This window comes from Aotus nancymaae, unplaced genomic scaffold (genome assembly GCF_030222135.1).
Source record: "Aotus nancymaae isolate 86718 unplaced genomic scaffold, 86718_ANA_hifiasm-v0.15.2.pri h1tg000028l, whole genome shotgun sequence".
In the NCBI taxonomy this organism is placed as follows: Eukaryota; Metazoa; Chordata; class Mammalia; order Primates; family Aotidae; genus Aotus; species Aotus nancymaae.
This window is the reverse complement of record NW_026988441.1, coordinates 27,443,175-27,470,119: the sequence shown is the minus strand read 5'-3', so window position 1 is coordinate 27,470,119 and position 26,945 is coordinate 27,443,175. Positions and strand designations below refer to the sequence as shown.

At 53.3% G+C, this 26,945-nt stretch overlaps 1 protein-coding gene across 2 annotated transcripts; it reads right to left on the bottom strand.

Annotated features, from left to right (window-relative positions):
• Positions 1-179: 179 nt before the first annotated feature.
• On the bottom strand, positions 180-25,874 carry IL12RB1 (interleukin 12 receptor subunit beta 1). Of its 2 annotated transcripts, XM_064381636.1 has the most exons (16): positions 25,634-25,874; positions 22,015-22,074; positions 20,866-20,980; positions 19,188-19,357; positions 15,873-16,012; positions 15,019-15,049; positions 13,870-13,989; positions 13,042-13,124; positions 11,980-12,217; positions 8,594-8,761; positions 7,069-7,206; positions 6,246-6,401; positions 5,561-5,695; positions 3,509-3,605; positions 2,113-2,188; positions 180-736 (listed from the first exon to the last, which is right to left on the bottom strand). In XM_064381636.1, exons 1-16 carry the CDS (start codon positions 25,860-25,862, stop codon positions 446-448), a joined length of 2,247 nt encoding a protein of 748 aa, XP_064237706.1. In that variant the 5' UTR covers positions 25,863-25,874; the 3' UTR covers positions 180-445. The 2 variants fall into 2 exon arrangements, with proteins under 2 accessions (XP_064237706.1, XP_064237707.1); XM_064381637.1 differs by lacking the exons at positions 180-736; positions 2,113-2,188; positions 3,509-3,605; ... (2 more) ...; positions 7,069-7,206; positions 8,594-8,761 and adding an exon at positions 9,711-10,252 and having other exon boundaries at positions 11,967-12,217.
• Positions 25,875-26,945: the final 1,071 nt, after the last annotated feature.

Here is a 26,945-nt window from a genome sequence, read left to right as displayed (position 1 = left end):
CCCAGTCTATTCTGCTCCAGAACAGGGCAATGGTGGGGTCTGCTCCTGCCCCACGGACGCCAGGTCCAGCGGGGTGCTGCAGCCGCTTCCGTTTCATGGCAGCTTCTAGGGTTGCCCCCGCCGGATGTGTGACGACAGGAGCAGGGCAGACAGGAGGCAGGTGCACTTGAGCCTGGAGGAGCTCTGGGTTATCTGGGTCCAAATTGGACTCCTGTGGGTGCTGTGTAGCCTCAGGCGAGTCACTCACCCTCTCGGAGTCTCGGGGATCACATCTGTGAAATAGAACCATCATGGTTCCTTGCAAGAGGTGACTGTGGGGATTTGGTGGGAATCATGAGTGGATGGAATGGGCTGGGTATGCCATGAGCGCTTAATAACCAGTCGTCGTGATTGAGATAGTCGCTCTTCCTGTCTGTAAGACCAAGGGGACGTTTCCATTTCTCCCTCAGGCCTCCAGGCCCGGATCTCCCAGGAGCGATGGGTGTCTAGCCCCCACCTGGGCAGGGTTGCACCCCTGACCATCCGGCTCACTGAGCCCCAGGACCTTGACTTTACACCTGTCGCCATCCTCCAAGGACAACTCTGCATCCAGGGCCAGCTCAGGGGCACCCTCAGGTTGCTCTGTCTTCTCGAGAGGTTCAGTGCCCTCGCCTTTGTCCCAGGACAGCTCCACCACCAGGGCCTCCTGCAAGGATGCCTCTTCCTGGAAGTCCACCGGGTTGATCCACTGCCAAGTCTGCAGAGGGAGGGGGAGGGCGGGGGATGTGAGCAGACCTCTACTTCCCATTCACAACAGGACGGAAGGGACCAGGTCGCTGCTAGTAAATTCTCTAACATCCTGGGACCTGGCAGGGGGCAGAGGCTCACACCTGTCACCCTAGCGCTTTGGGAGGCTGAGGCACGTGTGGGATCACTTGAGGTCAGCAGTTTGAGACCAGCCTGGTGAACATGGCCAACCCACATCTCTACCAAAAATACAAAAGTTAGCTGAGCTTGGTGGCATACCTGTAGTCCCAGCTACTTGGGAGGCTGAGGCAGGAGAATTGCTTGAACCTGGGAGGCGGAGGTTGGCAGCGAGCGGAGATGGCGCCACTGCACTCCAGGCTGGGCGACAGAGCAAGACTCCATCTCAAAAAATACATATATATGTATCCTGAGACTGATTTGAGGCTTGACTGCCTCAGTGACCCCCATTCAGCACCTCTTCAGGGCACTCCTGCTCTCTTTGGGAAATGTCCCTCCCTCTTTTCTTTTTTCTTTTCTTTTTCTTTTTTTTTTTTTTTAGACAGAGTCTCACTCTGTCGCCCAGGCTGGAGTGCAATGGCGCGATCTCGGCTCCCTGCAACCTCCACCTCCCGGGCTTAAGCGATTCTCCTGCCTCAGCCTCCCGAGTAGCTGGGATCACAGGCATGCACCACCACACCCAGCTAGTTTTTGTATTTTTAGTAGAGACCGGGTTTCACCATCTTGGCCAGGCTGGTCTGGATCTCTTGACCTCATGATCCACCCGCCTCAGCATCCCAAAGTGCTGGGACTGCAGGCGTGAGCCACCGGGTCCAGCACCCTCCTCTTTTCCCAGATGGTGTGGCTGGCAGTGCAGCGACCGCACCTCGGCAACAGCAATGGTCACGTGCCCCTGACCCAGCCGCCCATCAGACCGTTCCCTTCCTCTCTGGTTCCAGCCATAGGCCTAGGGAAGGGCATGTGACCCAAACTGGACCAATCAGTGACGGCCCTGAGACTTTTGCTCCAGTTTATGGGAAGAATCGACACCCTGCTTCCAATCAGAGAAGGCTCAGCCTGGCTGGGGGAGAACCCTAGAGGGGCAGCTCCCAGACAGACCCCAGTCGCTGGATTCAGCCGTGTCTGAAGCCCACTCCCTTGGGATTTTTCCATCAGGTGTGCTTTATAATGAAGACACTCTGAGTTTTGTTTCTAGCGCCAGGAAATAGACCTCTGCTTGCCTGTCTTCAAAATGGGAAGGGGTTTAGAGCACTGGTTTTGGAGTCCTTACCTCGATGGATTGGGGGAGAATAAAATGAGCTAATGGGTGACTCTTGCCTAGAGTGTGTGTCCAATAAAAAGACTAGGAATTAGAAAAGGAGTCCTTACCTCCTTCCCTCCAGCAAACTCAATGGCGGAGCTGGCACAGGGTGTGGGCAGGGGTGGGCACAGGTGCCGTGCGGCTCTGGGGAGGAAAGGGGGCCGGTTAGAGGAACTGTGCTTTTTTTTTTTTTTTTTTTAGAGACAGGGTCTCGCTTTGTTTCCCAGGCTGGAGTGCAGTGGCTATTCACAGGCGCGATCCCACTACTGATCAGCACGGGAGTTTTGACATGCTCCGTTTCCGACCTGGGCCGGTTCACCCCTCCTTAGGCAACCTGGTGGTCCCCCTCTCCCGGGAGGTCACCATATTGATGCTGAACTTAGTGCGGACGCCCGATCGGCATAGCGCACTACAGCCCAGAACTCCTGGGCTCAAGCGATCCTCCCACCTCAGCCTCCCAAGTAGCTGGGACTACAGGCACGCACCACCGCGCCCAGCTCTTCTTTTTTTTTTTTTTTTTTAGAGATGGAGTCTTGCTCTGTCGCCCAGGCTGCAGTGCAGCGGCGAGATCTCAGCTCACTGCAACCTCTGCCTCCTGGGTTCAAGCGATTCCCCTGCCTCAGCCTCCCAAGTAGCTGGGATTACAGGCACCCACCACCACCCCCGGCTAATTTTTGTATTTTTAGTAGAGACAGGTTTTACCATGTTGGCCAGGCTGGTCTCCTACTCTTGGCCACGTCAGCCTCACAAAGTGCTGGGATTACAGGTGTGAGCCACCATGCCTGGCTTGAAAGCAGCTTTCAATCAGACATGCCCACCGGTGTCACCACCCCTTTCCATGGCAATGACCCAAAGACCCGGAAGTTACTACCTCTTCCCTAGAAATTTCCGCATAGGATCACCTGAGGTCAGGAGTTCAAGACCAGCCCGGCCAACATGGTGAAACCTATCTCTACTAAAATACAAAAAAAAAAAAAAAAAAAAAAAAAAAAAAAAAGCTGGATGTGGTGGCACGCATCTGTACTTCCAGCTACTTGGGAGGCTGAGACAGGAGAATTGCTTGAACCCGGGAGGGGGAGGTTGCAGTGAGCCGAGATCGTGCCACTGCACTCCAGCCTGGGAGACAGAGTGAGACTCTCCCTCAAAAAAAAAAAAAAAAAAAAAAAAAATTTTGCATAAACTGCCCCCTTAATCTGCATCCAATTAAAAGTGAGTATAAATTTGACTGCAAAACTGCTCTGAGTGGCTACTCTCTGCCTCCAGGGAAGCCCTGCTCTGCAGAGGCAGTCACGGAGCTGTAACTGCGGCATCAATAAAGCTGTTTTCTTCTACCTGTGGCTTGCCCTTGAATTCTTTCCTGGGCAAAGCCAAGAACCCAGTCAGTGGGTTAAGCTCCACTTTGGGGCTCCCCTGCCCGGCATCATTACCATCGCTATGGTAACGGTGGGAGAAGGTGTCAGTTACCTGTTCAGTCCGAGGTAGCCGAGGACGCCCACGAGAAGGATGCTCAGGAAGCTCCCCAGGGAGGCGAAGAAGATGAACCAATCAGAAACCTGCACTTCTGGGGTGGGAGAGTGTAGGTTGGCAGAGGGGCATTTCCTGCCGCTTGCTCAGGGAGGGAGCTGAAGGGCCCGGTTTCTCCACGAACTTGCTGCTGACCATGGGCTTCTCAGTGGCGGACCTCGGAACCCACCTGCCCGGTAGCTGTCAAGGGATAAAGGCCTGGCATGCAGGAAGCATTCAAGACTCTAATTCCAGGCCAGTCACGGTGACTTATGCCTGTAATCCCAGCACTTTGGGAGGCTGAGGTGGGCAGATCACCTGAGGTCAGGAGTTCAAGACCAGCCTGGACCAATATGATGAAATCCAGGCTAATGCCCTTTTTGGCCTTAGCCCACCTGATCCCAGGTGGAAAAAAAAAAAAGAAAAGAAAATTTAAAAAGAAAAAGAAACCTGTCCCTATTAAAAATACAAAAATTAGCCAGGCATGCTGGTATGTGCCTGTAATCCCAGCTACTCGGGAGGCTGAGACAAGAGAATTACTTGAACCCAGGAGGCGGAGGTTGCAGTGAGCCGAGATCGCGCCATTGCACTCCAGCTGGGTAACAAGAGCAAAAAAATCTGTCTAAAAAAGAAAAAAAAAAAGGCACCGTAATTCCAGGAGACTGCACACGGGGCACAAGCGGCTGCCCCTGGACCCAGGCCTGCTGCCACATGCCAGTCCTGACCCTTTCATTCTCTGGGATCTAGTTGGTTCTCTTGGAACTGAAAGGACACTGTGGAGTGAACAGGGATCATTTGATCTCTGAATCTCTTATGACCACGGACCCCAGACAACAGAGCCTGTGTTCTCCTCCTCCTCCCCCTCCTCCTCCTCCTTGTTCTCCTTCTCCTCCTTCTCCTCCCCACCCCTCACCTCCTCCCCTCTCCCTCCCCCCACCTCCTCCCCTCCCCCCTCCTCCCCCTCCTCCTCCTTCTTCCCCTCCTCCTCCTCCTCCCCATCCCTCACCTCCTTCCCTCCCGCTCCTCCCCCTCCTCCTCCCTCACCTCCTCCCTCCTCCCCTCCTCTTCTTCCTCCTTCTCGCCCCTCTCCCTCCCCCTTCTCTCCCTCTCCCCTCCTCCTCCCTCCTCCCCCTCCTCTTCCTCTTCCTCCTTCTCTCCCCTCTCCCTCCCCCCTCCTCCTCCTCCTCTTCTTCTCTTCCTCTTCCTCTTCTTCTTTCTTCTCTTTTTCTTCTATTTGTTTTCTGAGACAGAGTCTTGCTCTGTCGCCCAGGCCAGAGTGCAGTGGTTCGGTCACAGCTCACTGCAACCTTGAACTCCTGGGCTCAAGCCATCCTCCCACCTCAGCCTCCTGAGTAGCTGAGACTACAGGTGTGCACCACCACACCCAGCTATTTTTAAAAATATTTTTTGTAGAGATGGGGTCTCACCATGTTGTCCAGGCTGGCCTTGAACTCCTGGGCTCAAGCAGTCCTCCAGCCTCAGCCTCCCAAAGTGCTGGGACTACAGGCGTGAGCCCCTCGCTGGGCTTTGCCTGTGCCCTCCTTATTTTTGCGCTGAGAGAGACATTCATTTACTTGTCGCTCAGTGAATAGATCCCTGTACCTTTCTTCTCCACAAGAGCCCCCAGATACCTTGACACATCTACCCCCAACCCTGGGGTGTCAGACCAGGGAGGAGGAACAGTTGTAGATGAGGGCGTGGCCAGGAGGAGGCAGGGAAGGCTTGCTGGAGGAGGGAGCTTTTGAGCTGAGTTTTGAAGGATGAATAGGAGTTTGACAGTGGGAAAACAAGCATTCCAGGCAGGAGGGAGGGAAAGGCCTGCTTGGGCAAGGCTCCTGGAGTGTAAGAGGAAGCCGTGAGAAAAGGCAGCGGGAACAGGTTGAGCTGCTACTTTCTCCTGAGGGCAGTAGGGAGTCATGGGGGGAATGAGGGTGAGGGCAGGGCTGGTAACATCATTAGGGGAAGCGCAGTGCAGTGTGTGCTGGGTAATAACTGGACGCGCCCTCCACTCACCGATGCGGAAGCGCTGGGGCTGGCTCCAGGCCCCCCTCAGCCACGCGGTGTCTGCTCGCACCTGCACCGTGTAGGCCACACCAGCCCGCAGGCCGCCGAGGGTAACTTGGGTCTCTGAGGGCTGCACGGGTTGCTCTGCAGTGGAAGAGGAGGCAGTCCTGAGTCCTAGGACCCGTTTACTCCTCAGAGGCCAGGCTGCAGGGGCGGGGCGTGGGTCCATGGGCATTTTGCTAAAATCTCTTCTCTCTCTCTTTTTTTTTTCTGAGATGGAGTCTTGCTCTTGTTGCCCAGGCTGGAGTGCAATGGCCCAACCTCGGCTCATTCCAGACTCCGCCTCCCGGGTTCAAGCGATTCTCGTGCCTCAGCCTCCGCAGTAGCTGGGATTACAGGCACCCACCACCACTCGCAGCTAATTTTTTGTATTTTTAATAGACATGGGGTTTCACCATGTTGGCCAGGCTGGTCTTGAACTCCTGGCCTCAAGTGATCCGCCCGCCTCGGCCTCCCAAAGTGCTGTGATTACAGGTGTGAGCCACCGCGCCCGGCCCCCAATTCTCTTGTTTTAAGGGTAAGGTAACCAAGGCCCAGAGAGGGTCGGCGAGGTGCCCAGGGTCACACAGCAAGGGATACCTCAGGCCAGGATCCCCCCTTCCTCCCCCAGCCAGGCCCGCACGGCCTCACGTACCTGACACCTGGTTACCGTCTTCATCTCGGCAGCGGACGACATACTCCTTCAGGACGCCGGGACAGGTGCTCAGCAGAGATGGCGCCCAGTCCACAGACACTGAGTCCGAGCTGTGATTCTTCACCGAGACGTGGGGTGGCGTCCCAGCCGCTGAGGCTGCAATCAGTACCATTGTCACAGTCAGCACCAAGGTGCCGGTGGAGGCCGGGCGCGGGGGCTCACGCCTGTCATCCCAGCACTTTGGGAGGCCCAGGCGGGCAGATCACTTAAGATCAGGAGTTTGAGACCAGCATGGGCAACACGGTGAAACACCATCTCTACTAATAATACAAAAATTAGCTGGGCATGGTGGTGGGCGCCTGTAATCCCAGCACTTTGGGAGGCCGAGGCGGGAAGATTGCTTTAGTCCAGGAGTTTGAGACCAACTTGGGCAACACAGCGAGACCCTGTATCTATTTCATTTTATTTATTTATTTTGAGACAAAGTCTTGCTCTGTCGCCCAGGTTGAAGTGCAGTGGCGAGATCTCAGCTCACTGCAACCTCTGCCTCCCGGGTTCAAGCGATTCTCATGCCTCAGCCTCCTGAGTAGCTGGGATTACAGGCGCCCACCACCACACCCAGCTAATTTTTGTATTTTTAGGAGGACAGGGTTTCACCATGTTGGCCAGGCTGGTTTCGAACTCCTGACCTCAGGTGGTCTACCCGTCTCAGCCTCCCAAAGTGCTGGGATAACAGGCATGAGCCACCGCGCCCGGCCTTTATTTTTTTTAATTATTTAAAAAGAAAAAAAAAAGTGTAAACCTGTAGATCTGGGCCACTTACCATTGCCTCCAAAGTGGTAGGCGGACAGAGCCGTAGACCACAAGGTGAGCTTCTCTGGGCGCGCAGAGGCCAACACGGTAATGTAGTAACACCTTTCCTGCTCCATTGCCCCAAACTCTCGACTCCAGCTGTAGGTTGCTGGAAGAATAAATAAAGGTCAAGCCATTCAGTAGATTGTGTTCCCATCTCTGCACCTTTGCACTGGCTGTGCCACCTGCCAGAAACCCCCCAGAAAACTCCTACTCATGCTTCAAAGCCCTTGCACCAGTATCCCCTCCTCCAGGATCTCTTCACTGTGCAACGCCCCAACCCATCCCCATCCCCCTCTAACCCAGCCCTTAGTCCATGGAACCAGGGTTTTTTTTTTGTTTTGTTTTGTTTTGTTTTTGAGACAGAGTCTCGCTCTGTCACCCAGGCTGGAGTGCACTGGTGCAATCTCGGCTCACTGCAACCTCTGCCTCCCGGGTTCAAGTGATTCTCCTGCCTCAGCCTCCCGAGTAGCTGGGACTACAGGCACACGCCACCACGCCTGGCTAATTTTTATATTTTTAGTAGAGACAGGGTTTCTCCATGTTGGCCAGGCTGGTCTTGAACTCCTGACATCAGGTGATCTGCCCGCCTCAGCCTCCCAAAGCGCTGGGTTTACAGGTGTGAGCCACTGCGCCCAGTCAAAGGGCCTGGGGTTCTGTGTCCAGCTCTGTCTCTTCAGGCTGTGAATTTCTCAAGAAACAGCCTGACATTGAGGCTTCCGGGGACTCCGCCAGGCCCAGGGCAGGAAGCAGGAGAGTGAGAGGCCACCGGAGCCTCACAGTCCCCCTTTCCCTAAAGACTCCTCATTAATTTGCCACCAGCATCTCTCGAACTGCCACCTTCTCTGGTGCGACTGAATATTTAACCAACACCCTACAATGTGAGATTCATCTTTTTTCTTTTATTGCCCCCTCTTAATGACTTTCTTTCTTTTTTTTTTTTTTTTTTGAGACAGAGTTTCGCTCTTGTTACCCAGGCTGGAGTGCAATGGCGCGATCTCGGCTCACCGCAACCTCCGCCTCCTGGGTTCAGGCAATTCTCCTGCCTCAGCCTCCCGAATAGCTGGGATTACAGGCACGCGCCACCATGCCCAGCTAATTTTTTGTATTTTTAGTAGAGACGGTGTTTCACCCTGTTGACCAGGATGGTCTCGATCTCATGACCTCGTGATCCACCCGCCTCGGCCTCCCAAAGTGCTAGGATTATAGGCATGAGCCACCACGCCCGGCCATGACTTTCTTTTAATAGCAAGGACATGAGATTCATTACCTGCAGGTGTAATACCTGCCTGGACCTGAACCCAGGATGCCAGCAGGAGTTTCCAGACCCCCATGGGTGAAAGGCTCCAAACCTCGCCCTGTCCCTACCTCTGTGTGACCTCAAGTAAGCAGCAACACCTCTCCGGGCCTCAGACACCCGCTAGGTGCCTTCCTTGCAGGTCTGAACCCACCGGGAGCTAAAAGGGAGGGCGCAGAGGCGGAGGCGGGCACTGTACCCATTCCAGCCAGATCCGGGTCTTGCGGTGCAGTCAGGTTGCAGGTGGCAAGGCTCCCATCCTGGCCCACAGGCTGCCACTCAATGCAGTAGGTCGTGCTGCGAGCCCGGGCTGGCCAGTACATGGTGGTCCCGTTGGTTCCCACGCTGATGTTCAGAGCCACTGGTTCTGGAAGGAGATGGGAGGGGCCTATGGAGACAGTGGCTGCCCCTCTCCCCAGCCGCTCCTCTGGCTCCGCAGCCTCTCTCTCTCACACGCTCATCTATACTCTGACCCTGCAGGGCCAGGGGTGCCTGTGTTTGACTGTTTCCCTGCACTGGAGGTTCCCTGGGGACCAGGCACAAAGTGGGTGGCAGATGGTGTTTGTTTTTTTGTTTTTTCTTTCTTTTTTTTTCTTTTTCAGATGGAGTCTCGCTCTGTGGCCCAGGCTGGAGTGTGCAATGGCGCGATCTCGGCTCACTGCAACCTCTGCCACCCAGGTTCAAGTGATTCTCCTGCCTCAGCCTCCTGAGTAACTGGGATTACAGGCACCTGCCACCGGCCCCAGCTAATTTTTGTAGTTTTGGTAGAGACGGGGTTTCACTATCTTGGCCAGGCTGGTCTTGACCCCCTGACCTCATGATCCACCCTCCTTGGCCTCCCAAAGTGCTGGGATAACAGGCGTGAGCCACCACACCCAGCCTGTTTTTTTTCCTTTTTCTTTGGAGATGGAGCCTTGCAGTGTCACCCAGGCTAGAGCACAGTGGCACAATCTCAGCTCACTGCAACCCCCACCTCCCTGGTTCCGACAATTCTCCTGCCTCAGCCTCCTGAGTAGCTGGGACTACAGGTTAATTTTGTTTTTCTATTTTGGTGGAGACCGGGTTTCACCATGTTGCCCAGGCTGGTCTTGAACTCCTGAACTCCAGTGATCCACCTGCCTTGGCTTCCTAAAGTTCTGGGATTACAGGCGTGAGCCACCACACCCAGTCAGCAGATGGTGTTTGAATGAGCTGAGTCCTCCTCCAGCCTAACTGCTGTCTCCCTGCCGGGATATTCACTGTGAGGGCTTCCTGTACTGCCATTACGCCCACCTCCAGCCTGGCGAGCGTCTCTGGCGGCGGCAGATACCTGGCCGCCCACCGCTCGCCTCGCCTGGGCGGAGGGCGTGATGATCCAAGACCAGGCCTCCCTGGCCTGACCGGCCCCACAGGTGGCCTCATGCCAGACTCAGAAGCACGAGCACACGCCCACTCGGTCCCCGGGCAGATGTCTCCCACACCTTCTCGCCAGGGCGTCTGCACGAATATCAGAGAGACGGGCACTGCTGGCAGTTCTGGGGATAGCAACCGCCATTTGCGGAGTGCTGACTGCATGAGCCAAGCCAAGGCTGAGCGCGTTACGGGCACCGCTTCGCTATCATAGCGGACCAGGGTGGGCACGGTGGCTCAAGCCTGTAATCCCAGCACTTTGGGAAGCAGAGGTGGGTCGACGGCTTGAGCCCAGGAGTTCTAGACCAGCCTGGCCAACACAGGGAGACCCCTGTCTCTACAAAAATAAAAATAAAAAATTAACCAGGTGTGGGGGTGCATGCCCGTAGTCCCAGCTACTCGGGAGGCTGAGGTGGGAGGATCTCTTGAGCCTGGGAGTTCAAGGCTGCAGTGAGCCATGATTGCACCACTGCACTCCAGTCTGCCAACAGACTGAGAACCTAGCTCAAAACTAATAATGATAGTAAGGGCCGGGCACGGTGGCTCACACCTGTAATCCCAGCACTTTGGGAGGCCGAGGTGGGTGGATCACCCGAGGTCAGGAGTTTGAGACCAGCCTGGCCAACATGGTGAAATCCCATCTCTACTAAAAATAAAAAAATTAGACCGGGTACGGTGGTGCACACCTATAATCCCAACACTTTGGGAGGCCAAGGCAGATGAATCACGAGGTCAGGAGTTCGAGACCAGCCTGGCCAACATGGTGAAACCCTATCTCTGCTAAAAATGCAAAATTAGCTGGGCGTGGTGGCGCATGTAGTCCCAACTACTTGGGAGGGTGAGGCAGGAGAACTGCTTGAACCTGGGAGGTGGAGGTTGCAGTGAGCTGAGATCGTGCCACGGCGCTCTAGCCTGACGGAGTGAGACTCCGTCACAAGAAAAAAAGAAAAAAGATCTTAAATAAAGACAGGGTTAACTCTGGCCTTTTTTTTTTTTTTTTTTTTTTTGAGACAGAGTGTAGCTGTATCACCAGGTTGGAGTACAGTGGTGCGATCTCAGTTCACTGCAATCTCTGCCTCCCTCGTTCAAGCCATCCTCCCACCTCAGCCTCCCAAGTAGCTGGGACTACTGGTGTGCACCACCATGTCTGGCTAATTCTTTTAAAAAGATTTTTAAGCCGGGCGCGGTGGCTCACACCTGTAATCCCAGCACTTTGGGAGGCCAAGGCGGGCGGATCACGAGGTCAAGAAATCGAGACTACCCTGGCCAACATAGTGAAACCCCGTCTCTACTAAAATACAAAGATTAGCTGGGCGTGGTGGCGCATGCCTGTAGTCCCAGCTACTTGGGAGGCTGAGGTAGAGAATTGCTTGAACTCGGGAGGCAGAGGATGCGGTGGGCTGAGATCACGCCACTGCATTCCAGCCTGGTACCTGGCGGCAGAGCAAGACTCCCTCTCAAAAAAAAAAAAAAAAGTTTTTTAAGAGACAGTGTCTCGTTCTGTTTACCCAGAGTGGAGGTGGAGTGCAGTGGCTCAGCTAGTTTTCTTTTTTTGTTGTTGTTTTTTTGTTTTTTCAATATTGCATGATATCCAAGCATAATGGCGCATGTCTATACTCCCAGCTATTCGGGAAGCTGAGGGAGAAAGACTGCTTGAGCCCAGAGGTTCGAGGCCAGCCTGGGTAACATAGCTAAGCCCTGTCTCTTAAAAACAAACAAACAAACAAAACTACATTATGGATCCTGATTACTGAATTTTTTTTTTGAGACAGAGTTTCACTTTTGTCACCTAGGCTGAAGTGCAGTGGCGCGATCTCAGCTCACTGAAACCTATGGCTCCCAGGTTCAGGCAATTCTCCTGCCTCAGCCTCCTGAATAGCTGGGATTACAGGCATGCACCACCATGCCCAGCTAATTTTTGTATTTTTAGTAGAGACCGGGTTTCACCACGTTGGCCAGACTGGTCTTGAACTCCTGACCTTGGGTGAGCCTCCCACCTTGGCCTCCCAAAGTGCTGGGATCACAGGCGTGAGCTACTACGCCCAGCCCACTACTGAATTTTTGACATACCCCTAAAATTAGGCACTCCCTTAAAATTTCCCACCTCACTCATCTCATTCTGGTCTAGCTGAGGCTCAGAGTAGGTGCTCAGCTCTGAGGGGCCCTCATGCCACCCTCCCCACCCACAGGAGGCACCTGTGTGGGTGTCAGCAGGAATGTGCCACGTCTGGTTCGGACCAGGACCAAATCGGTTCCAGGAGATGACAGTCACGTTGTAGGCGGCACCCGAGAGATTGAGCGTTTTTCCCAGGTGCACGGTCCTGGTGGCCTTGGCCTTACACGGGCAGGACAGCATGTGGAGGCACACTCGGTAGGTGACCTCCACGCCAGACGCCGGCCCTCGACAGCCTTCTGGAAGCTCCAGCTGGGTTGGCTGTCGTGAGTATGAAAGACAGCTCATGGGGACCTCATCACGCTCATCATCCCACGGGCAGACAGCAGGACACAGCCTATGAGGACAGACTTGGCCAAAGGCCACAGCCAATAACATGCACCAACATTTTAAAAAATACACCTCAATGCTGGCAAAGCTGCTGTGAAACAGGCATTCACCTCCAGCACACATCTAGCTGGGTAGGTGTGGAGGAATTGACAAAACCTACCGAGACTCAGGAAAACAAAAATGTTTCCGTCTTTTAACCTCAAGCCAGAAAATTTTTCCTTGGAAAAGGAATTTGAGTTAAAGGAACATAGGAATTAAAGGATTTTTGCCACAGCCTCATAGCAACAGCCAATTAGGGACCTGGCTAAGATGACTATGGAACAGCCAATGAGTGGAATATTTGTGGGTTTTGTCTCAACAGAGATAGTCCCTCTGTGACTCAGTTTCCCTCTCTGTAAAATGGGGCTAATCAGACTGCATTTAATGGGTTGTTTTGGGACTTAAAGCAATAATCTGCTACTGGGCAGATGCATCACCATTATCTCCTTCTGGCTTCTGTGCAATTTCCCCACAGTCTGTTTCTCACACAGGAGCCAGAGAAAACCTGTGAACATCTGAGTCCAGTCATGTCCCTCCCCTGCTCACACACATTCCATGGTTCCCTATTACCTTTAAAAGTAAACCCACAATCTGCCCGCTTCCTGCCATCTCTACATCTTGTCTCCCTCCATCTCCCACATTCTCACCCCCCTCCAGCCTTCTGCCTCCTGCTCCCCATCCCAGGCCACCCCATAGCCCTGTCACAGTCCCATTACCTGCTCTTCGAGGGTCAGCCGCCTCCTGCCATCCCGGCCCAGCTGCTCCACCGAGAACCTCACCTGAGGTGGTGGGGGCTTTTCTGCATCAGAACAAAATCAACCACACAAATTGAAAAGAGAGAAAGACTGAGGGATGTTTTGTTTGTAAATAATGGATTCTCCACATTCACAAAGTGAAAATCCCTCGCTGCCCCAAATGCGGAAAAGAGAGAAAACTGGAGAAAGAAAAATTAACACCGTTTGCGTCCCCAGGAATAACTGCCACCTGTAATTTCATGTTGCCTGCTTTTTTGGGAGAGGGTGGTGGTGCGGAGTTTCACTCTGTCGTCCAGGCTGGAGTGCAGTTGTGCAATCTCGGCTCACTGCAACCTCTGCCTCCCGGGTTCGAGCGATTCTCCTGCCTCAGCCTCCCAAGTAGCTGGGACTAATGGCATGCACCACGCCCAGCTAATTTTTGTATTTTTAGTAGAGATGGGGTTTCACCATGTTAGTCAGGCTGGTCTTGAACCCCTGACCTTGTGATCCGCCCACCTGAGCCTCTCAAAGTGCTAGGCTTACAGGCGTGAGCCCCCACGACAGACCTCTTAAGTTTTTCTTTGAATGCAAATGTATTTCTCTACATGGTTTTCTTGTGGTTGCTGTGGTTTTATAGACTAGAGACGGGGTCTCACTATGTTGCCCAGGCTGGTCTCAAATCACTGGCCTCGAGTGATCCTCCCGCCTCAGCCTCCTGAGCAGCTGGAACTACAGAGGTGCACCACCACCTCCGGCCGCGGTCTTATTTCTAATGCCTGCCCCTGTTCCCACGGCCCGGATTGATCTTACCCGGGGGAACGCACACAGGGCTGCTCCACTTGCTCCAGAGACTTCCCTGGTTCTCCCGGTACCGTCGTCGGAGCTGGAATTCCTGGGCCACATTCATCTCCAGGGGACAGAGGCAGGACTCTGGGGAGAGGCAGGTTGAACATCAGGCTGTAAGAACTGTCCAGGACTGGGCTGGGCGCAGTGGCTCAGGTCCGTAATCCCAGCACTTTGGGAGGCTGATGCAGGTGGATCACGAGGTCTGGAGTTCAAGACCGGCCTGGTCAATGTAGTGAAACCCCGTCTCTACTGAAAATACAAAAATTAGCTGGGCGTGGTGGCAGCCTGTAATCCCAGCTACTCAGGAGGCTGAGGCAGCAGAATTGCTTGAACCCGGAAGGCGGAGGTTGCGGTGAGCTGAGATCGCGCCATTGCACTCCAGCCTGGGCAACAAAAGCGAAACTCTGTCTCAAAGAAAAAAAAAAATTGTCCAGGACTTGGCACCAGTCACTTAGCCATCATGCACTTATTGAACTCCAACTGTGTACAGGGCCACGTACTGGGCCCCGGGGGCTCAGAATGACAGGCCAGGCCCTGTCCTCTTATGGCCTCCAGGATCACCCACGTCCATCCCTGCCCTGAATTCAAGTCCTGGCCATGGCCGTCCCTGGGGTCATGACCTTGGCCAAAGGCTTCTCACCCTCTCCAAGCCTTTTTTTTTTTTAGACGGAGTTTCGCTCTTGCTGTCCAGGCTGGAGTGCAGTGGCGTGATCTTGGCTCACCGCAACCTCCACCTCCTGGGTTCAAGCCATTCTCCTGCCTCAGCTCCCCAGTAGCTGGGATTACAGGCACCCGCCACCACACCCGGCTAATTTTGTATTTTTAGTAGAGACGGGGTTTCTCCATGTTGGTCAGGCTGGTCTCGAACTCACGACCTCAGATGATGCGTCTGCCTCAGCCTCCCAAAGTGATGGGATTACAGGCGTGAGCCACCGCATTCGGCCCAAGTGTTGATTTGTTTCCCCACCTGCAAAATGGGTGTTATCCAATACTGAACTACAGGGCAGGGCAAGAGGCACACAAATAACTCAGCATTGGGCCTGGCATACAGTAGGCGCTCAATTAATGCCAACTTGCTGCAGCTGCTGTTGTCATTACTATTATTATTCTCACCAGTATCACCATCCTGAGGTCCGCAGTCACCCTAGAATAAGAATGTATACACATATTGTTTTGCATTTTGGTGCTGAAAAATATTTGCTGTTTTACAATTATTTATTTAAAATTATTTACTTATTTATCTGAGGCAGGGTCTCATTCTGTCATCGAGGCTGGAGTGCAGTGGCACAATCACAGCTCACTGAAGCCTCAACCTCCCAGGGCTCAGGTGATCCTCCCACCTCAGCCTCCTGGGTAGTTGGGACTACAGGCGTGCACCATCACACTCAGCTAATTTTTGCTAGAGACAGGGTTTCACCATGTTGCTCAGGTTGGTTTTGAACTCCTGGCCTCAAGCGATCCACTCCACCTTGGCCTCCCAAAGTGTTAAGATTACAGGCGTGAGCCACCACGCCCGGCCATAGTCTTTTTTTTTTTAATAAAAAAAATAATGCCGGGCGTGGTGGCTCACGCCTGTAATCCCAGCACTTTGGGAGGCCGAAGTGGGCAGATCATGAGGTCAGGAGATCTAGACCATCTTGGCTAACACAATGAAACCCCATCTCTACTAAAAATACAAAAAGTATCTGGGCGCGGTGGCGTGCACCTGTAGTCCCAGCTACTCAGGAGGCTGAGGCAAGAGAATTGCTTGAACCCGGGAGGCAGAGGTTGCAGTGAGCCGAGATCATGTCACTGCACTCCAGCCTGGGCAACAGAGTAAGACTCCGTCTAGGAAAAAAAGAACCCTCAGGGGCTAGAGTGGGGGCTGGCTGGGAGGAGCGACAGACGCAGGGATGGTGAGAATTATTTGGGGACGCAGATGCCCGGGAGACGCCCGTGCCCACCGTGGACTTGGTAAACAAACTCACCAACTTCCACGGGCTGCTGTGTGTCCGGTGCCGGAACTGTACCTCAGCACGAACCTGTTTGTCTGGGGTCTCCCACTCCAGACGCAGCTGCCCGGCCGACTTGGACACCTTGATGTCTCCCAGAGGAGGCTCGTATCTAACTGGAAGCAGAGGTGGGGATTGGCGACGGGTAGCCCACACGTATGTGAGTTAATGGCCCTGAAAATCCACCCAGCCCCGGGTAAGCAACTGAGTCCCTAAATATGAACTGGGGGACACCTTGCATGTCCCAGCTAAGCCTGGAATTCTATGATTCAAAAAGTCAGGATTTAAACACAAGCCACACACGGTGGCTCACCCTGTAATTCCAGTATTTTGGAAGGCCAAGGCAGGAAGTTTGCATGAGCCCAGGAGTTCGAGACCAGCCAGGGCAACATAGCGAGACCCCCATCTCTACATAGAAATTAGCTTGGCCTGGTAGTTGATGACTGTGGTTCCAGCTACTTGGGAGACTGAGGTGGGAGGATCACTTGAGCCTAGGAGGTCAAGGCTGAAGTGAGCCCTAATCGCACCATGCACTCCAGTCTAGGAGACAGAGGGAGACCTTGTCTCTAAAAACAAAAATAAGGCCGGGCGCGGTGGCTCACACCTGTAATCCCAGCACTTTGGGAGGACGAGGCGGGCAGATCACCTGAGGTCGGGAGTTCGAGACCAGCCTGGTCAACATGGTGAAACCTTGTCTCTAGTAAAAATAAAAAACTTAGCCAGGTATGGTGGTGGATGCCTGTAATTCCAGCTACTTGGAAGGCTAAGGCAGAAGAATGGCTTGAACCTGGGAGGTGGAGGTTGCAGGGAGCCGAGGTCGTGCCACTGCACTCCAGCCTGGGCGACAGAGTGAGACTCCATGGCTGTGCAGTGGCGTGATCCCAGCTAACTGCAACCTCTGCCCCCCAGGTTCAAGCCATTCTGCTGTCTCAGCCTCCCAGGTAGCTGTAATTACAGGCGTGTGCCACCACACCCAGCTAATTTTGTATTTTTAGCAGAGACAGGGTTTCTCCATGTTGGTCAGTCTGGTCTCGAACTCCCGAGCTCAGGTGATCCACCCGCCTCAGTCTCCCAAAGTGCTGGGATTACAGGCATGAGCCACTGCGCCCGGTCAATAAATAATTTTTTAATAAAGATTTATACACAGCATCCTGCTAGTGAAGATATCTTTAAAATATTAACACCCATTGATGGCAAGGCTCTGATGAGACAGGCACTTTTGTAAATTGCTTGCCGGAGAATAATTGACTTTTTTTTTTGAGAACTATTAGGGAAATCTTAGTTTTTAGATCAATTTCAAGGAAACTGACCTAAGGAGAGACATAAATTAGCATAAATTAGTCTTGCTGCACCATGGTCATACCCTGCCTGATTCTTTTTTCTATCATCGTACTTTTTTTTTTTTTTTTGAGACGGAGTTTCACTCTTGTTACCCAGGCTGGAGTGCAATGGCACGATCTCGGCTCACCGCAACCTCCGCCTCCTGGGTTCAGGCAATTCTCCTGCCTCAGCCTCCCGAGCAGCTGGGACTACAGGCACGTGCCACCATGCCCAGCTAATTTTTGTATTTTTAGTAGAGACGGGGTTTCACCATGCTGACCAGGATGGTCTCGATCTCTTGACCTCGTGATCCACCCACCTCGGCCTCCCAAAGTGCTGGGATTACAGGCTTGAGCCACCGCGCCTAGCAATATATATATATTTTTTTATAGAGACAGGGTCTCGCTATGTTGCCCAGGCTGGAGTGCAGTGGCTATTCACAGGCGTGATCCCACTACTGATCAGCACGGGAGTTTTGACCTGCTCCGTTTCCGACCTGGGCCGGTTCACCCCTCCTTAGGCAACCTGGTGGTCCCTCGCTCCCGGGAGGTTACCATAATGATGCCGAACTTAGTGCGGACACCCCATTGGCATAGCGCACTGCAGCCCAGAGGTCCCGGGCTCAAGCGATCCTCCCACCTCAGCCTCCCTGAGTAGCCGGGACTACAGGCACGCGCCACCGCGCCCGGCTATATCATTGTATAAATTTAAGAGGTAAGATGGTTTGATATACATATCCATAGTGAAATGATTACTATAGTAAGCAATTTATCATATCCATGGCCAGGCACGGTGACCCATGCCTGTACTCTCAGCACTTTGAGAGGCCAAGGCAGGAGGATCTTTTGAGTCCAGGAGTTCAAGACTAGCCTGGCCAACATGGCAAGACCTCATCTCTTAAAAAAAAAAAAATATATATATATATATACACACACACACACACACACACACACACACATATGTATGCACACATAATATATATATATTCATCACCTACTATAGTTACTTTATTGGTATGTGGTAAGAACACCTAAAATCTATTCTTTTTTTTTGAGACGGAGTCTTGCTCTGTAGTCCAGGCTGGAGTGCAGTGGCATGATCTTGGCTTACTGCAACCTCCACCCCACCAGGTTCAGGCAAATCTCCTGTCTCAGCCTCCTGAATAGCTGGGATTACAGACACTCATCACCATGCCCGGCTAATTTTTGTATTTTTAGTAGATGGGGTTTTGCCATGTTGGCCAGACTGGTCTCAAACTCCTGACCTCAAGTGATCCACCTGCCTTGGCCTCCCAAAGTGCTGGGATTACAGGTGTGAGCCACCGCACCCAGCCCTAAAATCTATTCTTTTAGCACATTTTCAATATACAATGCAATTTTTTTTTTTTTTTGAGGCAGAGTCTCACTCTGTTGCCCAGGCTGGAGTGCAGTGGCGCAATCTTGGCTCACTGCAACCTCTGCCTCCCAGGTTCAAGCGATTCTCCTGCCTCAGCCTCCTGAGTAGCTGGGACTACAAGCATGTGCCACCCCAAGCGGCTAATTTTTTGTATTTTTAGTAGATATGGGGTTTCACCGTGTTAACCAGGATGGTTTCAATCTCGTGACCTCGTGATCCGCCCACCTCGGCCTCCCAAAGTGCTGGGATTACAGGCATGAACCACCGTTCCTGGCCAAATATATGATGTTGAGTCATGAGAACGGATATTAAGAACCCAGTCAGGTCCCGGCAGCATTATGTATAGCAGAAACCAGAAGCAACCTAAGTGCCCAGTAACAGGGGATTGGTAAGGGGACATTAAAAGACTGCTTTGCCACAATAGTGTTTGTGTGATGCTACGTGAAGTGACAATGGCCAGTAGCGTCATAGTATCGAGTCCCTCACCAGGGGCCCAGAATCCCCTCCAGCTCCAGCTTTGCAGCCTGATGGCCTCTCTGGGTCAAAAAAGGACGGGGAGGAGAACGAGGTGCTGACCTGAGTTGTAGAGCTGCAGGGTCACATTAGTAGACTTCTCTGTCTGGTTCCTGGCCCGGGATTCCACCCAGAGTGTAACAGTGCACAGCACAGGCACCCTGGCCTGGTCGGAGAACCGTAGCCGGGTGGCTGAGCCTGCGGCGAAGTAGCAACAGCGCCCGGAGCTAGGGCTGCAGCAGTAAAGAGGGTGTCAGTACCGAGTCTGGGGTCCTAGTGGACCCCACAGCCAACTTTGTGTATCACATCCCAGCATCTTTTTTTTAATTTTTTTTTTTTTTTGGAGATGGAGTCTCTTTCTGACACTCGGGCTGGAGTGCAGGGACCCGATCTCAGCTCACTGCAACCTCCACCTCCCGGGTTCAAGCAATTCTCCCACCTCAGCCTCCCTAGTAACTGGGATTACAGGCTCACGCCACCACATCTGGCTAAGTTTTGTATTTTTAGTAAAGACAGGGTCTCACCATGTTGGCCAGGCTGGTCTCTAACTCCTGGCCTCAAGTGATCCGCCTGCCTCAGCCTCCCAAAGTGCTGGGATTCCAGGCGTGAGCCACCGCCCCGGGCATCCTTTTCTGCCCCTTGTACACCTCCTTTCCCAGCCGGGGGTTCCTTGGAGATCAGTCTGGGACTGGAGGGGTTTGAGGGAGCCCCGTATCTCCCAGCATGGACTGCGCCACGAGAGAAGAAACAAATGAAAGGGCTGGGCGCGGCGGCTCACGCCTGGAACCCCAGCACGTCGGGAGGCGCGGCGGCTCACGCCTGGAACCCCAGCACGTCGGGAGGCGCGGCGGCTCACGCCTGGAACCCCAGCACGTCGGGAGGCCGAGGCGGGCGGATCGCCTGAGGCCAGGAGTTCGAGACCAGCCTGGCCAACGTGGTGAGACTCTGTCTCCACTAAAAATACAAAACTTAGCCAGCGCAGTAGCGTGAGCCTGTATATCCAGCTACTCAGGAGGCTGAGGCAGGAGAATCACTTGAACCCAGGAGACACAGGTTGCAGTGAGCTGAGATCACACCACTGCACTCCAGCCTGGACAACAGAGCAAGACTCTGTCTCAAAAAAAGAAAAAAATGAATGGATGGATGGATGGGTGGATGGGCGGGTGGGTGATGGGTGGGTGGATGGATATATGGATAGATGGATGGCTGGATAGATGGATGAATGGATGGATGGATAGATGCATGGATGATGGATGGATGGAGGGATGGATGGGTGGGTGGGTGGATGGGTGATGGGTGGATAGATGGATGGATATATGGATAGATGGATTGGTGGATGGCTAGATGGATGAATGGATGGCTGGCTGGATGGATGGATGATGGATGGATGGATGGATGGGTGGGTGGATTGGTGATGGGTGGATTGATGGATGGATGGATGGATGGGTAGGTGGATGGGTGATGGGTGGATGGATGTATGGATGAATGAATGGATAAGTGAAAGGGTGAAGAAGAAAGAAGGACTCGAAAGGCCCTCATGGACACCCACCTGTGATGCCTACCCTCACTGAGCACCACCCCCAACAATCCTCAAACCCTCTCTTCTTAGATGAGAGACAGAAGCCCGGGAAGGAGTGATGAGCCAGCCAAGATCACGAATCTGAAAGCAGGGGGACCAGAGTGGACTGGAGCAAGAGTCGGGTGGTGGGCGAGGGTTTGGGAATGGAAGAGGGGTCCTCACCAGCACCTCAGGAAGTGGCTGACCCCAGCCGTGGGACCCTCATACTGCCAGGAGCACTCGTAACCAGCACTGGGTATCCGATAGCAGCTCAGGTTCCTGGGGCCGGAGGCTGAGCCTGGAAGAGATCCTGTGGGCTTGGGAACAGACCAGAGTCTGCAGGGGTCTTCGTTGCTAGGACAAATCTTGGTGATGCATACATCTTTCGGCGTCACCTCGGCCTAAACGCTCCCTGTGTCCTTCCCACCTCGTCTCCCGCCATCTCTTCCCTCAACCTGTTCCGAATCCTAACGCATCATCACATGCAGCATAAACATTTCTTGGCCTGTTGTCTATCTCTTCCACTAGGCTGTGACCTTGGGAGGTCAGCTGAGCCCAGGGCTAGGTCCCCATGTCTAGAACTGTGCCTGCACGTAGTTGGTGCTCAGTGAATCGTTATCAAACAAAATAACGAAGTGTGTCTGGTCAGTGTCAGACCCTTTGCAGGGTGCATTATGAGCAGAAAGTCCCAGCAGTCAGGCCGGGTGCGGTGGCTCACGCCTGGAAACCCAGCACTTTGGGAGGCTGAGGCGGGCAGATCACTTGAGGTCAGGAGTTTGAGACCAGCCTGACCAACATGGTGAAACCTCGTCTCTACTAAAAATACAAACATTAGCCGGACATGGCAGCGGGTGCCTGTAATCCCAGCTACTCGGGAGGCTGAGGCCAGAGAATGGCTTGAACCCAGAGAATGGCTTGAACCCAGGAGCCAGAGGCTGCCGTGAGCTGAGATCACACCACTGCACTCCAGCCTGGGCAGCAGAGCAAGACTCTGCCTCAAACATAAATAAATAAAATAAACATTCCAATAATTTATCGGGTTGTACTTATAACAAGTACTTCTCCCCATGTACTGACCAGTCTGAACAGACACAGACACCAGCCCTGAGACCACGCTAGGGAAAGGACGAGGTTCAGAGAGGCTGCTGGCTGCCCCAGGACACCCTGACCCTGGTGAGAGTGGGCCAGCAGGGGGTGGGGTGGGGGCTCCCAACACCATAGTTGGGGCCGGGTCTTTGGCTGGGTGGAGAAGGCCGAGGGAGGGGCTGCTGTGGATGGGGTCAGGCAGAGCCCTACATAATCCTCAGTCAACCATGAGGAGCTGCGCCGAACCTGAGTCAGCATCCGGATACGGCAGGTCTTGAAAACAGCACTCGCCGGTTCTGCAGGCAGCTGCAAAGGCAGTGAAGACATAATGACATCCCTGGCCTTGCACTGTGTGGGGGGAAGGCTCGACCTGGGGGTCTACATCCAAGTGATCATCAGCCCTCCCACACACCCACGTTCCCACCTATGCGCCTACCACCACCCATCCGTCCCATCTGCCCATCTACCCATCCATCCATGTATTTATTCATCCATCCACCCATCTACCCATCCATCTATCCAACCATCCATGTATGCATTCATCCATCCACCCATCTATCCATCCATCAATCCATCCCACCATTCACCCATTCATCCATCCATCCATGTATTCATTAATCTATCCATCCATCCATGAATTCATCCATCCATCCATGCATTCATTCACCCACCCATCTACTCACCAGCCTATCCATCCACACATCCACGTATTCATTCATCCATTCATTCATACACCCACCCATCCATCCATTTATCTACCTACCGATATATCCATCCAGCCACACATTCATCTATCCATCCATCCATCCATTCATCCACCCGTGTATTTATTCATTCTCCATCCATTCATTTATTCACCCATCCACCTGTCTATCCATTCATCCACCACCCATCAGTCCTCAGAGGTTGAGATGCATATTTGGGAGACACTGTCAGGAGGCCCCCCCCAGCAGGAAAAAACAGTGGATCCACATCTGGAGGGCAGAGAGAAGTAGAGTGTGCCTGGATTGGCGCCAGTGTCTAAAGCCAGCATGGGGAGAGATGGCAGAGGCTGCACGGCAGGGAGAGGGCTGCCAGGGCTGGCGCAGGCAAGCGCACTGGCCCACCAGCAGTCGTGGCAATTATCAATAACCTTTCCCCAGGAGGCAGCGACCTCCCTCAGTCACTGAGACCCCCCGTGCCCTTTGGGAGTGCCACTGTGTGCCAGGTGTGGAACTGGGTGAGAGAGGGAGGGGGATGCCACTATGGATGGGGTCAGGAAGAGCATGACACCCCCGTCCCCACAAGAAGGACCTGCCCTGAGCCCTGCAGGCAGATCAGAAGCCTTGAGGGAGAAGGCAGCACCCCAGGTAACAGCCCCAGGGGTCCAACCTTGGGGGAGGAAGGGCACTTAACACACAGGGCTCTCCATCCTTCCATGGCTCTCTATGATGACACAGAACCCCCACACACACCCCTGACAGCCCAAAGCCCATCCTCCTTCCCTCCCCCTGGACCGACCACTCACTACCACTATCTCCAAGCCACCTCGTGGGCTGCCCCTGGCCCCCTCCCCGCTGCTGGTCTCCAGCCATGCCTGGCCCTTGAAGACCCTGGGGCCTTGAGGTGTGACCAGCACTGCCGTGGGCGCCCTACAGGCTCTCAGTGCATCTCCAGAGCCAGTGAAACAGTCAGCACCCCACTAATCCCCAGTGTACAGAGAAGGAAAGTTTATATAATATTATTATTATTGTTGTTGTTGTTGTTGAGATGGAGTCTTGCTCTGCCGCCCAGGCTGGAGTGCAGTGGCGCTATCTCGGCTCACTGCAACCTCTGCCTCCTGGATTCAAGCTATTCTCTCACCCCAGGGAATAACTAGTTCAATAACTAGCAAAGAGTAACTAGCTCAAATTCTTTCTACCCTCCTTCCTTCCTTCCTTCCTTCCTTCCTTCCTTCCTTCCTTCCTTCCTTTCTTTCTTTCTTTCTTTCTTTTTGAGATGGAGTCTTGCTCTGTCACCCAGGGTGGAGTGCAATGGCATGATCTCAGCTCACTGCAACCTCCACCTCTCAGGTTCAAGTGATTCTCCTGCCTCAGCCTCCTGAGTAGCTGGGACTACAGGCATGCACCACCACACTTGACTAATTTTTGTATTTTTAGTAGAGATGGGATTTCACCATGTTGGCCCAGCTGGTCTTGATCTCTTGACCTCGTGATCTGCCTGCCTTGGGTGCTGGGATTACAGGCGTGAGCCACAGCGCCCAGCCTCAAAAATTCTCTATTTGGTCAGGAAGCAGAGTTGACCACAGCCCAACTTCATGACTGTCCATCCAGTGCTCTTTCCATCACCCCAGACAGCCTCCCATTTACACAGCCTCTGATGCTGAGGCCCCCTGCCTGGGCTGCCCAAGGAGAACTCCAAAGATCCCTCTGTTAGCTGTCACCTGTGCTTCTCAACCAGTGTCCAGGAATTAGGCTGGGGTCAGAGGATTTATCCCTATCTTATCCTAGCATGGAATGAGGCCCAGCCAGCCAGTGCCCCAACCTAGCATGAGAGCCTCTATGTGGGACACCCACCGATCCTCAGTGTAGAACCCATTAGTCCGGAGCTGAATCCTCCACCTTCCAGGCCCAAAATTCTGGTCCCAGCCTCTTATTCCCCACCCCTTGCCCCAAGTACTCACCCCTGAGAGGCTCCTGGGGGCAAGTCCTGGCTGTGGAAGCCTCCCCTGTTGGTCAAGGAGAAGGGAGTGAGTCTTTGGGGATGGGCCATGCACTCCAGAGGGCATCCTCAGTGGTATGCCCAGGTCCTGGCACAGGGTGGCTGTCAAGGCATTCTGGGTGAATGGACAAGTGTTTCCTGAATAGCTGGGATTACAGGCATGAGTCACCATGCCCAGCTAATTTTTGCATTTTTAATAGACACAGGGTTTCACCATGTTGGCCAGGCTGGTCTCGAACTCCTGACCTCAAGTGATCCACCTGTCTTGGCCTCCCATAGTGCTGGATTTACAGGAGTAAGTCACTGCCCTGGGCCTGAGATGATTTAAAGTATTTGGCAAGGCCAGGAGCGGTCGCTCACACCTGTAATCTCAGCACTTTGCGAGGCTGAGATGGGTGGATCATTTGACCCAAGGAGTTCGAGACCAGCCTGGGCAACACAGTGAGACCCTGTCTCTGCAAAAAGTACACGCCAAAAAAAAAACTAAACAGGCATGGTGGTGTGCACCTGCAGTCCTAGCTACTCAAGGGGCTAAGGCAGGAGGATCGCTTGAGCCCAGGTGGTCAAGGCTGTAGTGAGCTATGGTCAGACCACTGGACTCCAGCCTGGAGAAGGAGTGAGACCCAGTCTCAATAAATAGATAAAGTATACAGAAGGATGTGCGTAGGTTATATGCAAATGCTTTACCATTTTATATCAGGAGCTTGAACATCCTTGGATTTTAATATCTGCAGAGGGTCCTAGAACCATTGCCCCATAGATACAGAGAGAGCTGACTGTATACACTATATTATGTACGTCTATCTCTTCTAAACTACATGTATAAGATACTAGCCATGTATACCTATTGGATACATACTTGCTTTTTATTCCTTCCTTGGTTTCTTTTCTCATTTAACTCAGAGAGGTGGAAAAGATTTAGTGAATTTCACAGAAGAGAAAATAAAAAGACCTCGTGAAGTTCACAGAAAAGAAAGTCAAGACCAGAGGAAAGATATCTAAGTTTGATCCCAGAAGCCATGGCTGCCCATCTCCCGTGTGACAGCAGGAAAGACTGAGGCACAGAGGGATGAAACCAACCCGCAGAGCAGGCCCACAGCTCTCCACACACACACGCGCCTCCCCCCAGCAAGAGGAGCCACCATGCCAGGGTGGGGGAACTCACCGCCCTGCCTGGACAGCAGGAGGAGGAGGGGGAGGAGGGGGACCACCCAAGTCACCAGCGGCCGCATCGGATCCACGTGGAGCCCCGAAGCCTCAGGGGAGCCTCTCTGCCACCAGCGAGTTTCAGCCGCCCAGTCCCCACTCCGGAACACATTTGAAGCTGAGCAAGGGAAAAAGATAAAAAAAAAAGAAAGAAAGAAAGAAAAAAGAATAAAAGTGTCACAGCCCATCCCTAGGGCAAGTCAAAGTGAAAGAGAAACCCAGGAAGTCAGCTCCGTGGTGGTGGTGATGGTAGTGGCCACAAACTTCTTTGGGGCAAGTTGGGGTTCTAGGGGTCCTGCCCTGCTGACCCCAGATCTGACCAGAATGCCCAGGTGCCAGCCTCATGGGCTACCTGTGGTTCCATGCTCTTGGCCAGGTCCCTGGCCCTCTAGCCAAATTTGTTTTTTTTTTTTTTTTTTTGAGATGGAACCCCCCAGGCTGGAGTGGGGTGGTGCGATCTCTGCTCACTGCAACCTCCACTTCCCGGGTTCAAGCAATTCTCCTGCCCCAGCCTCCCGAGTAGCTGGAATTACAGGCATCTGCCACAACACCTGGTTATTTTTGTATTTTTAGTAGAGACAGGGTTTCACCATGTTGGCCAGGCTGGTCTCGAACTCCTGACCTCAAGAGATCCTCTCGCCTCAGCCTCCCAAAGTGCTGGGGTTACAGATGTGAGCTACCATGCGCGTCTGCCAAATTCTTTTTTTTCTTCTTTTGAGACACGGTCTTGATCTGTGGCCCAGGCTGGAGTGCAGTGGTGCAATCACGGCTCACTGCAACATCAACCTCCCTTGGTTCAGGCCATTCTCCTACCTCAGCCTCCCCAGGAACCAGGACTACAGGCATGCACCACCATGCCCAGCTAATTTTTACATTTTTTGTAGAAACAGGGTTTTGCCATGTTGCCCAGGCTGGTCTCGAACTCCTGGCTTCATATGATCTGTCCACCTTGGGATCACAGGTGTGAGCCACCTCACCTGGCCATCTAGCCAGCTTCTGAGACTGAGACTCAAGAGCTGAAGGACAGAAGTGTTCTTGAATGGCTTGAATTCATCCTTCCAACAAATTCTACAAAGAGCCTGCAGTGTGCTGGCCCCCAAAATGCCCACCTCGCCATATCCCAAGCTCCAGCCTTGTGCACCTGGATCCTCATATCTTTTTTCCTTCAGATGCAACTTTGGGCCAGGCGTGCTGGCTCACACTTCTAATCCCAGCACTTTGGGAGGCTGAGGCAGGCGGATCACCTGAGGTCAGGAGTTCGAGACTAGTCT